The sequence below is a fragment of the Monodelphis domestica genome, chromosome 6 (genome assembly GCF_027887165.1).
Source record: "Monodelphis domestica isolate mMonDom1 chromosome 6, mMonDom1.pri, whole genome shotgun sequence".
Classification (NCBI taxonomy): Eukaryota; Metazoa; Chordata; class Mammalia; order Didelphimorphia; family Didelphidae; genus Monodelphis; species Monodelphis domestica.
The window spans coordinates 254808756-254823250 of NC_077232.1; the positions used below are offsets into that span (position 1 = coordinate 254808756).

The window sequence follows — 14495 nt, forward strand, 5'->3', positions numbered from 1 at the left end:
GATAAGCCTTGTTTTATTCCTCTCCCAATCTTAAATCATTCAGTCATTCCCTGTCCAGTTCTAATTGTTGCTTATTATATCCTCAGGATATATCCTCAGGAGACAAAGTAAGACTTGCAACATTTTGTTGTGAATCCACACAGTCAAAGGCTTTGGTGTGGTCAGTGAAGCAGAAATAGATGTTGTTTGTTTGTTTGTTTTTTAAACCCTCATGCTTCCTCTGTAATTCAGTGAATGTTGGCAATTTGGTCTCTAGTTTTTCTGCCTCTTCAAAAGGCAGCCGTTTCTGGGAATTCTTGGTTTATATATTATAGAACCTTAGCTTTCAAAATCTTAACTATAACCATGTTGGTGTCTGAAATGAACAGTTTATTCAGTAATTTGGATATTCTTTGGCTAATTCTTCGGAGTGGGGAAATAAATTGATCTTTCCAACCCAGTAACCACTGTTAAGTTTTCCAAATTTGCTGGCATATAGAATGCGATCCTTTAATAGCATCATTTTTCTTTAACAGCATCATCTTTAATATTTCAAATAGCTTAGCTAGAATTCAGTGACCTTTCAGGATGTCAGACTCTAGATCACTAACCACACCTCTGTTCAGATCTTTCTTTTACAGTTCTTCTGTATGTTCTTGCTACCTCTTAATCTCTCCTACTTCTGTTATATCCCTATACTTTTTTATCTTTTATCATGCCCATTTTATTAATCATCCAGTTGGATATATCCTTCCCTTTCTTTTTTTCCCTTTCCCTTTCCTTCTCTCATCAGCTATTTGTAAAGCCTCAGGAGATAACCGTTTTACTTTCTTGCTCTTTTTTCTTTGGGATGTTTTTGTTGTTGCCTCATGTACAATATTGCAAACCTCTCTCCATAGTTTTTCAGGCATTCTGTCTACCAGATCTTATCCCTTACATCTATTCATCATCTCCATTTCATATTTATAATTATTTAGGTAAGACCTATGTGATTATCAGAAAACCATCAGATTTTTCCCACTTTCTTCAGTTCATCTATATTTTGCAATAAGAAGCTCAAGATCTGAGTTATAGTCAGCTCCAAGCCTTTTTTAATTGTCTGTATAAGAACTGCTCCACCTTTGATTACAAAGAATGTAATCAGTCTGATTTTGACATTGGCCACCTGAAGATGTCCAGGTATAGTTTTAGGACCAGTGAGTTACCTTGACAAAACTCTTATTAGTCTCTCCTTGCTTCATTTTATACTCCAAGGCCAAACTTGTCTCTTATTCCAATTATCTTTTGACTTCCTACTTTAGCATTCCAGTGCCCTATGATAAATGTGACATCATTTGGTTTTTTGATGGGTGTTATTTCTAAAAGATGTTATAATTCTTCATAGAAGTAACCAACTTTGGCCCCTTCAGTATCAGTGGTTGGAGCACCGACTTGTATTACTGTGATGCTGAATGGTTTGCCTTGGATTCAAATAGATATCATTCTGTCGTTTTTTAGATTATGCCCCAGTACTGCTTTTCCACACCCTTTTATTGATTATGAGGGCTACTGCATTCCTTCTAAGGAATTCTTGGCCACAGTAGTATATATAATGATTAAATTCATCCATTCCTGTCCATTTAAGTTCACTGACAGCCAAGAGTTGATGTTTAATCTCTCTCTCCTGTTTGGCAACTCCATCTTACCTTGATCTTACATTCCAGAATACGACACAATATTAATCTTTACTTTCATCACTAGGCACATCTGCAACCGAGTTTCCTTTTGGCTTTGGCCCAGCTGCTTCCTTAGTAGTGGAACTTATAGTAGTCCTCTGCTCTTCCTCAGTAATGTGGGACACTCACCTACCTGAATGTTCATCTTCTAGGGTCATATCTTTTATCATTTTAATACGGTCCATGGGGTTTTCCTTTTTGTTTGTTTGTTTTTATTTTTTGTGTTTTTAATTTAAATGAATTTATTTAGTCAATTTATAACATTATTCCTTGGTTACAATAATCACATTATTTCCCTCCCTCCCCTCCCCTCACCCTTCCCGTAGCTGACACACAATTTCACTGGGTATTACATATGACCTTGATCAGAACCTATTTCCATGTTGTTGGTGTTTGCACTAGGATGTTCATTTAGAATCTAATCCCCAGCCATGTCCCCTCAACCCATGTATTCAAGCAGTTATTTTTCTTTGGTGGTTTTATAACCACAGTGTTTTGTGGATGTGGATAGTGGTTTTTCTCGTAGGTTCCTCCAAGTTGTTCAGGAACACTGCATTGCCACTAATGGAGAAGTCCATTACATTCGATTATACCACAGTGTATCGGTCTCTGTGTACAATGTTCTGCTCCTTTTGCTCTGCATCAATTCCTGGAGGTTGTTCCAGTTCCATGGGGTTTTCTTGGCTGAGATACTGGAGTGGTTTGCCATTTCCTTCTCCAGTGGAACACCTTTTGTCAGAACTCTCCTCTATGACATATCTATATTTGCCAACCCTATATAGGCCTAGCTTAGAGCTTCAATGATCAAGGCAAACATGAAGATAACTATATTAATAAATATTCTAAGTAGTCTAAGTCATTAAATGATTTTTAAAACAACATGCTTGCTACTGTCATGGAAGATGTCCTATGTAAAATCTAATCAAAATAATAATAAGAATGTATTATAAACTTATTCACAATTCAGATGGGTTTATTTGAATATAATAAATCAACACAAAACTTCCTAAATTGAATCCCTAGTAATGTGGCATAAATTAATCTGATCATGCACAAAGATGTGCCCATAGATGAGAATCCCATGGAATTAGCCCAACAGGATTTACATCTTAGTCATTGCAGTGACAATTAGCTCAGTCCAGGATTAATTATGAGATCAGATTGGGTCACATTCAGGAAACTACACAGTGCCTTCATTGATCACAAATTAATGTTTTCTTCAAAAGCCCATTTCTTTAGCACTAGTACCCTTTTGGGGATTCTGTATTACTGTGAATCACAGAACACCATGACCTCAGAAGAATTCGAATTACAAGTAATCCAAAGGACAGGAGAAAGATGAATTCTGCACTGGAGACTATTTACTAGTGATTTGTTCTTGAGAAATAACATAAATGTATTACTAAGGACAGATGACTAAACAAAGAGGTAGAACAGTCATGCAGCAGCAGAGACGCTAGATGGACAGCTTAATGGTACAACTGAACCCCCTAAAATATTAATAGAACAAACAGAAAACCCAACAGGTAGGGTAGACCCACAGTGGATAATCAATGGGAAAACATGTACAAGAATTGCACAGAATAAGAAGGGAGTGCCTACACTAATCAAAACGCAAAACAACCCATTTGTGGTATGAATGAATGAATGTGAAGGCATTCATTAAGTGTTCATGCAAAGCACTGTGCTGAGTACTAGAGACACAAGTAAAGCAGAGAGAATCCTTGCTTTCAAGGAAAACTGAAACAGGAAAGAAAGCCCATTTATTGGATGTTCCAGCTGTACAGCAGTTAGAAAGGTGCCATGGACCATAAGGCATGGTGGCAAAGCAGATGTAATTCTTTAACATCATTTCCACTGAAAAAATCATATCTCTATTTTGTTGTTGAACCATTTCAATAATCAATAAACATTTATTAAGCACCCAGTATGTCAGGTACTATTCTAAGTGCTAGAGGTACAAAGGGTGGCAAATATAAAGACTTTGATGTTGAGAACATTTTGGGGGGGGGGGGGTCTTCATCATCTGTGATTGCTGAGCAGGGCAGTTTCTAAAACAGTTGGTGGGTTGTGATTCCTCAAAGGTTACCTTCTGATACCCATCATCCTCTAGGAAGATGGTTGTGTGGGGCCTGGACTGTATCAGTGGTTGGGGAGGGTTATCACCATTTCTTGGTGCTCTTAGGCTTAACTCATTTGTGGCATTTGATTAGTCATTGGTGTTGGCAGGGGCAAAGAGAGTACAGCCCTTCTCCATAGGGATTGCTCCCCCTATAGTGATGGGTTTTTAAAAATTATTTATTCAGTATTTTCTGTAAGCATACATTATACTAGTAACAGTTCACATTTACTCTTGTAATTTACAAGGTGTTTTGCTTACATTGTCTCATTTGTCCTTAGAAAAACCTTATGAAGAAGAAAGAGCAATGACTATTATTCCCAATATACAGATAAGGAAACTGAGGTTCACCAAAATTAAGAGACTTGCCTAAAATTACACAGCTAGTAATTGATACAATTAGGACTCAGATCGAGGTTTTCCCAAGATCAATGTTCTTGCCATTATAGAATGCCTAAGGCACCAATTATCATTCTTACTTCTATCTCCTTTACCCCTCACTGTTTCCAGATCATTCTATATCTTTCTCTCTTCTGTTTTCATGGTCATTTTCCATTTATTCTTCCAAGAGTCTGCAGAAGGGAGAAAGCCTAGAATATTTCACCTGATGCCATCTAATTAGTAATTCTCTTTAGTCTGTTTTAGACTTATGAGGAAATAGCCATTCTCCATGTTAAAAAAAAGGTTTAATAATTATTAAAATATCTTGTTTCTTTTATTGGTAGCAAATTGAATAGAAAAACTGAGTCTTATTTTATTGTTCCCTGAAATTCCTTGGAGATAATTATATATTAAGGTCTGGAAGGAACCATGCATCAAATCCTAACCCAGTGCTCTTTCTGCTATAATTTTTAAAATAATATTTCCCATATATTTTATTTTATTGTCATTTAGCTCTAAACTTATTTCTTTTTGTTCTTAGGTTTACTCTTCCTTATTACTAAGCTGACATAATACTTATAGATGATGTTCTTTTAAAAAATTTAAACAGAATTTGTTGTGATATGTGTATATGTTTTGTCACATGGCATTAAAAGATTTAGTATTTTTAATGTATAATTTGAACATTTTGTTTACAGTGTCTTAGAGGGAAGGGACAAGTGACTAAATACAGATATAGATACTTAGTCAACATACAAGGATGACCCAAGGATGACCTGTCATTTTTTAATTTAATTTATATAATGTGCATTTTTTTTTAGTTTCTTCAAAGTGGGTTATTTTTAAAACACTTTTGCTCCTTTTCACAGTGCTTCCTTAAAAACTAGTACAAGAAGTGTTCCTTCCCTTTGAAGGGAAGGCAAGACTGCCTAAGATTTATCAAGGTGAAGGATAGGCACTTTGTTAATGAGATCCCAACTAGAGTTTCTCGCTTGAGTACTAATCCTATCAAAGTAAGCCCTGATTAATCTTTCATCATTGAAATGCAGGCTCCCACTGCAGGAAAGATCTTGTTTCCTGGCATCTTTCCATTTTCTGTGGGTCACAGAACTCTCAAAATACTAAGCACTGCTGAAGCTTGAATAGTTGGGAATAGTGTGTGCTGATGTGATGCTTGGATTAAATATGGCATGGTGGTTATGTGATTTACATATAAATAGAGATGAGAAGGTTGGAGATGGGTGACTTTCATTTTTTTCACTGTGTTTCTGCCTGTGTATGTGTACTGGGACCCTTTAAAAACAAGCAAGTGAACAGAAATTATTTATGTATTAATATGAATACTATTCATCTTGAAAATTATTATAAATGAAGAAAAGGCTGTCAGTTAACCATTAAGAGAGATGATGTGGTACACTTCCCATCACTCAGCATCATTTCCACAAATCTACTCTCATAGAGAGTGATATGTAACAACAGATGCTGGCAAGACCAGTATTATCTAACTGGAACCTGAAAGGACATTCATTCTCCAATAGGGCATAGCCTATTTTCTTTTATTTGTTTTAATTCCTTTTTTAATTATCAAGCATTTTTTTACTTCCACTTACTTTCCTCTCCAATGGATAAAAGAAATGAAAACAAAATCCTTGTAATAAATATGTATATTCAAGTAAAATATAGTTATATTGACCAAAATATATGGCTTTTTTTGCTTCTCCATCACAAAGAAGTGTATCCACTTCATTATTTTTCTTTTTGAATCAGAGTTTGATCATTGGGTTGATTAGAGTTCTTAATTCTTTCCAAAATAGTTTTTATTATGTTGTTATATAACTTTTTCTCTTGGTTCTGTTCATTTTACTCTGCATCAGTTCAGACAAATCTTCTCAGGTTTATATGAAACTATCTCACATCATTTCTTATTAGAAATCATTTCTTATTTCTTAGAAAGAAAGAGAAAAAGAAAGAAGGGGAGAAAGAGAGAAAGAGAGAGAAAGAAACTTATTGTATAATTCTCAAAAGAGAACAGAAGGAAATTCAAGAGGAAGAAATAGACAAGCTGAACAGCTTTGAAATTAACATGTTGAATTTATTTCCAACTTTTAAATACAAAATATATATAATAGAGATGTGCAGTTTCATATAGAATCATCTTTTTCTGGTTGTTTCATATGGAAATATTCAAATTCAATATTTATCAAATCCATATAACCAAAAAAAAAAAAAACCATTAATGTATTCCTGAGGAGGGGAAAAAAAGAGGAAGAGTTGGACTAGATGATGTCTGAAGTCTCTTTCAGCTCTGAATCTATGAGCATGTGATCCATAATATGTTTTCAGCTCTACAGTTTGTGCTCATGGAGTTAAGAAAGGACCATTCAGTCCTTTGTGTGACTTTGCTGGCATTTTAGGATGGGTCGTAAGAAGTGCAGAACACGAATGATGGAACATTTACATACTGATTTTTTTTTTAGCAGGAGATCACAGACAAGGAAATTCTCAGAGTGTTCCAAGACTTGGGGGAAAAGCAAGAGGGAAGACTGAACAAATTTGAGTTCTGTCCTTTGAAAATACCTATTTAAAGGTTTTAAAATGATGTGCAATGAATTCAGAATTTAATGAACTTACAGCACTCCCTTGGTTATATTAATATGGTTTCCCATAATAAGATGTTTATAGTACAGGCTATAATACTGTTTTGATGACTGAATTCCCAAGTATTTTATGCTGGAGGCATTTTTATAACAACACTAAAATTTTGTCTTGTTTTTAAAAAAATACTTAAGTTTTCAGCTCACTGGAGTTTCAATACCCAGTTGGCTTTGTGTCAAGCTACTCCTTTCTTCCTCCATACTCTCAGAGTACAAAGTACTTTGTAAACATGAATCATGTAACCATAGAAAAATATTCTAAATCAATTAATTAAATAAAAATTTTCAAATAAAAAAATAAATAGTACTTTCTAGCATGTGCTCTGTATTTTTTCAATTGAAGTGAATTTTAATGGGGGGTTTTTCCCTTGAAAATTTTAAAGTTTTGAAATTCTCCTTGAGTTAAAGATGCCCAGGAAAATGTTGAGAATTGCTTCCCCAGATGCCAGCCATCATTGGCTGGTATCTTCCAGTACTTTTAATATTAATTTGCAGCTTCCAGATTTGCATTTCAACATTTTAAATGATGAGATAAAAAGAGGCAGAAGATGTGTTTAGGTGAACTCAATATTTTCTTCCCCCCCTAGTTCTTACCCTCTCAAAAACTGCCAGAATAATATTTTATCTGGGTTATTTCAATTGAATATAACAGCTGAAGAAATATAGATGATTTCTCCTTCCTAATTTATTGTCAGCTACCATCTTTTAAACATTAATATATGTGGAGTGCCTTCTGGCACATATGGTATCCAGTACATAACATTTAGATTTTTTAAATTATTTTTGTAGGATTGTAGGAGTCTTTGGAAGACAGTCTTAAAAACCTTACAAAAAAGTAAACAGTAATAATAATAATGTTTAGCATTTATGTAGTATTTGAAGGCTTGCAAAATATCTTAACTCAAGGATATCTAGAGTAATTTTTCTTTTAATAATGAACCAGTAGCCATATATTGAGATGATGGGATTGCCAGTGGACAGCCCACATGCTTTATTTGGACATCATTATGATATTGGGAGAAATGTATCTTTTTTTTTTTTTTTGAGAGAAACAGAGACAGAGAGAGAGAGGGGGAGGGAGGAAGAGAGAGAGAGATAGACAGAGAGAGAGAGCACGCACCAGTGTATCTTGATTATAGATTGTGTGGAGTACACTGGAAAGGTGGGAAGGGGCTAAGTTAGGGCTTTGATACCAAAAGACTATATTTCTTCCTGGAAGTAGGAACCTTGTGTGTGTGTTGTTACTTCCTCTCTATTCCATTCAGCACAACCTGCTAACTTCCCCTTATCCTGCCTGTAGGACTCTGCACAAGTGGGCGTTCATGGCTGAAATATATTCCATTCTTCCCCAATTCTCCCGAATGCTGATGCCTACATCCTGTTGATGATCTCTGATTTATCCTGTTCCTATCTCATCCAAGTTCACATGCTGTCTCCTCTATTCAACTGAGTTACTAGACAGTAGGACTGTCTTTTTCTTTGTATCCCCATAGATTACAATCATGGCATATAGTAGGCATTTAGCAAATGTTTGACTGATTTGACTAACTGATGCACCTGTCTACTTCTTCCAAGCTGCCTCCATGAGTTCTTCTCCAAGCTTCCCTGCTATTAACACATTCTGTTTCTTTTGAAGTCATTTAATACTATTTTTAAGTAAAAACTTTATATTTATGTTCTTAGATAATATATTTAGGTAATATGTAAGTTTTCTTAGGCAGGCATGGTTTTTCTTTTGTCTTTGGATTCCCCAGTTCCAAGTATTATACCTGGCACAAGATAAATGTTTATAAGTTTTTGTCAAAAAGTATTATGTGACTGTGGGGAAACAAAGTAGCAATATAAAAGATCACGTAATGGAATTTGAGAGAAGGGTTTCTATAGAAATACTTGAATTTTCATGACCTCCAGATAGCAAGATAAGTTTGAAGAGCCTGTTGGTTTGGGGAGCCACTAAGATTTTAAATAACTCAGCCTTCTTGAGACCTTAGATTGTCTCCAGAAACTCTCTTGAACTTTTAACATAGAATTATTGACTCCTACCTTTGTAGGATACTTTGGATACTTTTCCTTTCCTATTCTCACTTCTCCCTACCTCAGCCCAACATTCATATGCACCTCTAGATGGCTTTTCCAGGTCTTCAAATCTCCCAATGAAGGGGACATCTTGGCCACTCATCTCTTCATTTCTCCCCAGGCTACAATCTGACCTTCTCCAACATTCCCCCATGCACAGCACCTTCCTCTCTCCCTCACCACCATGCACTGCCCCAGTCTTTTTGGTTCATATAACAAAAACTTCCTGGTACTGTCCAATATCATAGGATAAAATTAGAAGGGATCTTAGATGCAATTGAGTCTATATTCTTTATTTTCAATTGAACAGAAATATCTTTCTTCTTCTCTTACCCCCAACTCCATTGAAAAAAACAATAAATTCCTTTTAACAAATAATCATCATCAGATGAAAGGAATTCCCTCATTAGCCATGTTAAAAAACAGTGTGTCCTCTTCTCCCTCCTAAATCCATCACCTCTCTCTCAGGTGGTAGCTAGCATGCTTCATCCTTTAAAATCATGAAGATCAGTGCCTTGTCCAGAGTTCCAAGGTCTAAGCATTTAAGTGACTTGTCCAAAGTCACAAGAGTATAGGCCAGAATTTGAACACAGGTCTTCTTGACACCAAGTCCAGTGGCTGAACCACTATACCACGTTATACCATGCTCCCAGAGATATAGAGCATAAGGCCAATATCACTAAGTAGCCTACACTGACTATATAAAATACATCCAAGATTGTACATAAACATCTCTGACCATTTTTAAGCATACTTTTTTCACTAGTCTGTTCAAGTACAGAGAATTACTACACCTTTTTGGAAACTAAGCACTATTTCAACACCTAAAATAGTTGAGGTGGCTTATAGTAAGGTCAGATTACTTCTGACTTGAGCTAAACAAAATAAGGAGTGAAAGAATTCTGTGGGTTTTCCTTTGTTGACTGAGAAAGAGAGCAGGACTTCTTACTGAGTTAGGTTCTGTCTTGGATCAAGTCAAAACTAAATATAAATGTGGACCAGGCCCACCTGCAAATGCAGACAGTCACTCATTTTTCAATACACTGCAAGCTTGCTTTTGCCCCCTCCATAAAGCCCTTTTCTCTCTTCTGAGATCTAACTAAAAAGGTATCAGATACTGGTGACAGTTTTATAGGTTCACATTTTCCCCGTTTTTTTTAATAAGAGAAGTGCTTCATCTTTTTCGGCATTGAAGTGTTTGCAGGGTTTTTTTTGGGCTACAACAAATGCTTCTTGAAATAAAATTTTCTTTATTAAATCATTGATCCCCCAACCCAATAGCTCTGAAATTGTCAATGTGAAACAAGCAAAACCTAAGGAAATGGTACCTAATATAGCTATGGCGGCTTAACATTGCCAGGGGGCAGTATTTACTAAGCTGATCTTTCAGCAAACTATTCTAGTACAAAGCTACATAAATTTTAGCAGGCCGTTCTTTAAGCCATGAACTGGAGAAAATATGTAGTTAAAATGCATGTGAATCCTCCTAATTGGTCTCCAGTTTTTGCTTTAGATGAGGAAATGACCAATAATAGTAGATATTTCCTTGGGGGCATGATGCATTTGCATTTTTTCACATTAATAATAAAGATCTCATTTCTTTGACAATAATTCTTTTTTAAAATCTTATTGCATTTTTAACTGCTTTTTGGGTACCTATTTATTGAAGATTATTAGGAAGTTGCACAAATATCCTAGTGAGCATCATGTTACTGATGGATTTGGGGTATAAAGCAGTGGGGTGTAGATCTCCCTTTTTTTCTCTCTCTCTGTCTCTATTTCTCTTTCACACACACACACACACACACACACACACACACACACACACAAACACAAAAGCACAGTGACAGAATGATGATACAATTCTCAAAGCATCCCTGAAAGATGCTGTTTGCTGTTGTCTGTCACCACCCTTAGTCTTTAACCATTTACATTTCATAAGACTTCTCTAACTAAAAGAAAATTAAACCAATTTCAAGAACATCTCCATTATAATCATCAAGAGAACTTTTTATCAATTGTCATTTGTTGTACTTTAAGAACATTGATATAGACTTTTTAAACATACACAGAAAGACATTTCATGTTAGTTTTTAAGACTTGCCAATGAATATTGTTAAAGAAATCAGCCAAAGAATGTTGATGTTTTTATTAAGATTCTTCATAAGTAAATGTTCAAGCCATATATATGATGTTATGGTGACTGCATAGAAAGACAGCAAGACTTAATGGACAGAGAGATGGACTTGGAGCCAGGAATACCTGGAGTAGGTCTAACCTTTGATACATACTAGGCCAAGTCATTTAATAGGCTTGAGGCAACTAAGTTATGTAGAGATCGTGCCAACCTTCACTGGTAGAAGCAGTCATAGGTTCTGTCATAGTCAGTCATAGTCCTGTGCCCATCTCTGTCCCTATTCTGGACTACATGAATATTTGAATATATTTAGTAGGTATATCCCAATAGAATTTATTTTTGGCCTTAAGTAATGTATTTTAGGACCGATTGGCAAGGTAGCTCTTTTAGGAATTTGGAAGAGTGTATTTGCTTTCCTATTTCCCTACACAGATAATTGAATACATGTTTCATATGTGCCCTGATCTGACATACTTAGCAAAGCCAGGGTCTAACACAGGGTAGGAATATTCTATTCCTGGATCCTTACCCCTTTTAGAATCTGTCTTAAAAATTCCTGTTAAATGAACAAATAGTTATAGATGTCATAATGCTTTTTGCATTTATATAAAACCTTTTTATTTTTTTTTAAGCCCTTACCTTCCATCTTGGAGTCAATACCGTGCATTGGCTCTAAGGCAGAAGAGTGGTAAGGGCTAGGCGATTGGGGTTAAGTGACTTGCTTAGGGTCACACTGCTGGGAAGTGTCTGAGGCCAGATTTGAACCTGGGACCTCCCGTCTCTAGGCTTGGCTCTCAATCCACTGAGCAACCCAGCTGCCCCCTATAACACCTTTTTATGAAGAGCTTGGAGTGCCTTTCAAAGATCGTCATCTCATCAGTCCTCACAATTACCTAATAGTAATGGTGAAGGCCTTTAAAATGTCAGGAATACTTTCATATCCTTTGAAAATGGTCATGTCGGGGCACCTAGGTAGCTCAGTGGATTGAGAGCCAGGTCTAGAGATGGGAGGTCCTGGGTTCAAATCTGACCCCAGACACTTCCCAGCTATGTGACCCTGGGCAAATCACTTGACCCCCATTACCTAGCCTTTACCACTCTTCTTGGTTCTAAGGCAGAAGATAAGGGTTTAAAAAAAAGAAAGAAAAGGAAAAAAAAGAAAATGATCGTGTTACATTTGCCCTTAGTATTCCTCAGAAGCATTGCTCCAGCATCTCAAGAAACCAAAGCCTTCTCAGTTCCCGTTCTTTACAGGACTGTCCAAGGTCTTTCTAAGAAAGCCTCGGAAATCTAAGAGCATCTTGGTTCAATGATGGAGAGCCAGGCTACAAGTTAGGAAGATTTGTGTTGAAGTGCTGCCTTTTTACACTTACATTTCTGATTACTTTGGGTGAATTGCTTTACCTTAAGCCCAAGAAAACTTACAGACTATTAAGTTGCAGAACATCTCAGATGAGAATTAATAGAAGATATTTGATTACTTACTAGGGTAAAGAATTCTTTATCCCAATCAAATCACAGATCCAGTTCTGAGAGAGGGGGAAAGGATAATATAATTATACTCACTTATAGTTTATTTTGTTTTTAATAGAATAAAGATGTGGGTTTGTTTGTTTTTTTTAAACATGAGTCATGGTACCTCAGTAAATAGAGAGCCAGGCCTGGAAATGGGAGGTCCTGGGCTTAACAGACACTTCCTAGCTGTGTGACCTTGGAAAAGTTATTAAACCCCCATTGCCTAGCCCTTACTACTCTTCTGCCTTGGAACTAATACAGAGTATTATTTCTAAAATGGAAGGTAAAAGTTTAAAAAAGAAGGTCATACTGACTAAACATTATCCCAATAAACTCCTATTCTCTCCTCTCCCACTTTTTTTATAGCTCTATGCCATTCCTTGGTTCCTTACCATGTTTACACGTAAGTATGTTTTTTTTTCCTTTATCTATTGATATTTAATCAGCATTATTGAGGATTTGTAAAATTCTTATTCACATTTGTTAAATTTGTAAATTTGTAAAATTAAATTGTTAAATTAAAACAAATGTAATATCAGTATCCTCTGAAGAGCACTATATCTTAAAATAGATTTTGTAAAAGTCTATGCGTGTATCTGTTTGTGTGTGTCTATAAATAACCCTAGGATCTGTTTGATAACCTACACATTGTGGGTCCTCATTTTCCAACAGCCCTTAGATCATTCCTCCCAGAAATAGGGTGAGATGGTGTGAACTCTACAGATTGCAGGTCAAACCATCATGCTGTGAAAATTTGATGGAAGACCCGTGAAATTTGCCAAGAGAATGATGTAGGGTGCAAAGTGTTTCTCGTAGCTCATGTGATTGTGCCCCTATCAAAAAAAAAACAAAAAACATACCACTGTATAATTTTAAAATATAATATCCCTTAGGGTTATGTAGGGTTACTTATGGGACCAATTGTTCACAGCTAGACTCATTTTTTATTTTTAGAGATTCTATAGTAACTGACACTTTCTTCGTTTTCTCAAAACTGGGGTCATTTTAGAAATAGAGCAGATTAGATTTAACTCCTTCAGCATAAGAAGTCCTAACAAAGTTAGGACAGAGGTCCTAACTTTGGAGCAGGATACTTTAAAGTTCAGACAAACATTTCAAACCATAATCCTTTCCAATAAATATTTGTTAAGCTTCATTTGGGTACTGTGACAAGGAAATCACTTTAAAAGACTGATATATATTAATTTAAGGTCGCCAAGGAATTCAGCTATGTAATTCCTAAATGAAAACTCAAGTTAGCAGTCAACCTTTTATGGAATTTAATTACAAACAGGAGGAAGAAAGGTATTAGAGAGAGAGAGAGAGAGAGAGAGAGAGAGAGAGAGAGAGAGAGAGAGTGAGAGAGAGAGAGAAAGGGGAGAGAAGGGAATAGGGCTTAAATACCCCCTCTGTTTAGGCTGGGCCAAAAGGCCCAAGCCCTTAGATAGCTGAGGCAAAGAAAAGAGATCAGTCCCTATTACTCACGTGACCAAAATGGAGAAACAGTCTCAGGGGCCTCCACCTCCAGCTTCCTTCAGAGCAACCTTCTCAGAGCACCACCTCTCAGAGTAAAACCTCTCCAACCAACCCTCTAGTCCTCAGACCCCGCTATCTTTAAGGAAACCATCCAAGTTCCCTCCCCTCAGTTCTCACATCTACCAATCACTGTCCATGTCTTCCCTGTGCCAATGGTGGCTCTACCTTAACCCAGGACCGCCCAGAGGTCTGTGGCTTTGCACATGTCTGTTGAAGGCCCTATTCTCAAATAATTAAATCTTGATCCTTTGCTGCAGCCCTTCCTAAATCCTGTTACCCTGAGTAGGGTGGAGATTGGAATAATTAAATTTTGATCTATGCTGCAGCCCTTTCCATTGTTCAGCAAAAGGTTTCTGTCCTAAAGTAATCTTAAGAAGGGAGGA

The 14495-nt window shown here is 36.3% G+C and overlaps 1 protein-coding gene across 2 annotated transcripts in view; it reads left to right on the top strand.

The window, feature by feature from the left end:
• Window positions 1-14495, top strand: part of TBCK (TBC1 domain containing kinase) — a 270070-nt gene that overhangs the window by 125656 nt on the left and 129919 nt on the right. For both annotated transcript variants that reach the window (XM_007495831.2, XM_001363355.4), the window contains exon 21: window positions 12943-12979. In XM_007495831.2, coding sequence (XP_007495893.1) covers window positions 12943-12979 — 37 coding nt within the window. The remainder of the gene's footprint in view (window positions 1-12942; window positions 12980-14495) is intronic.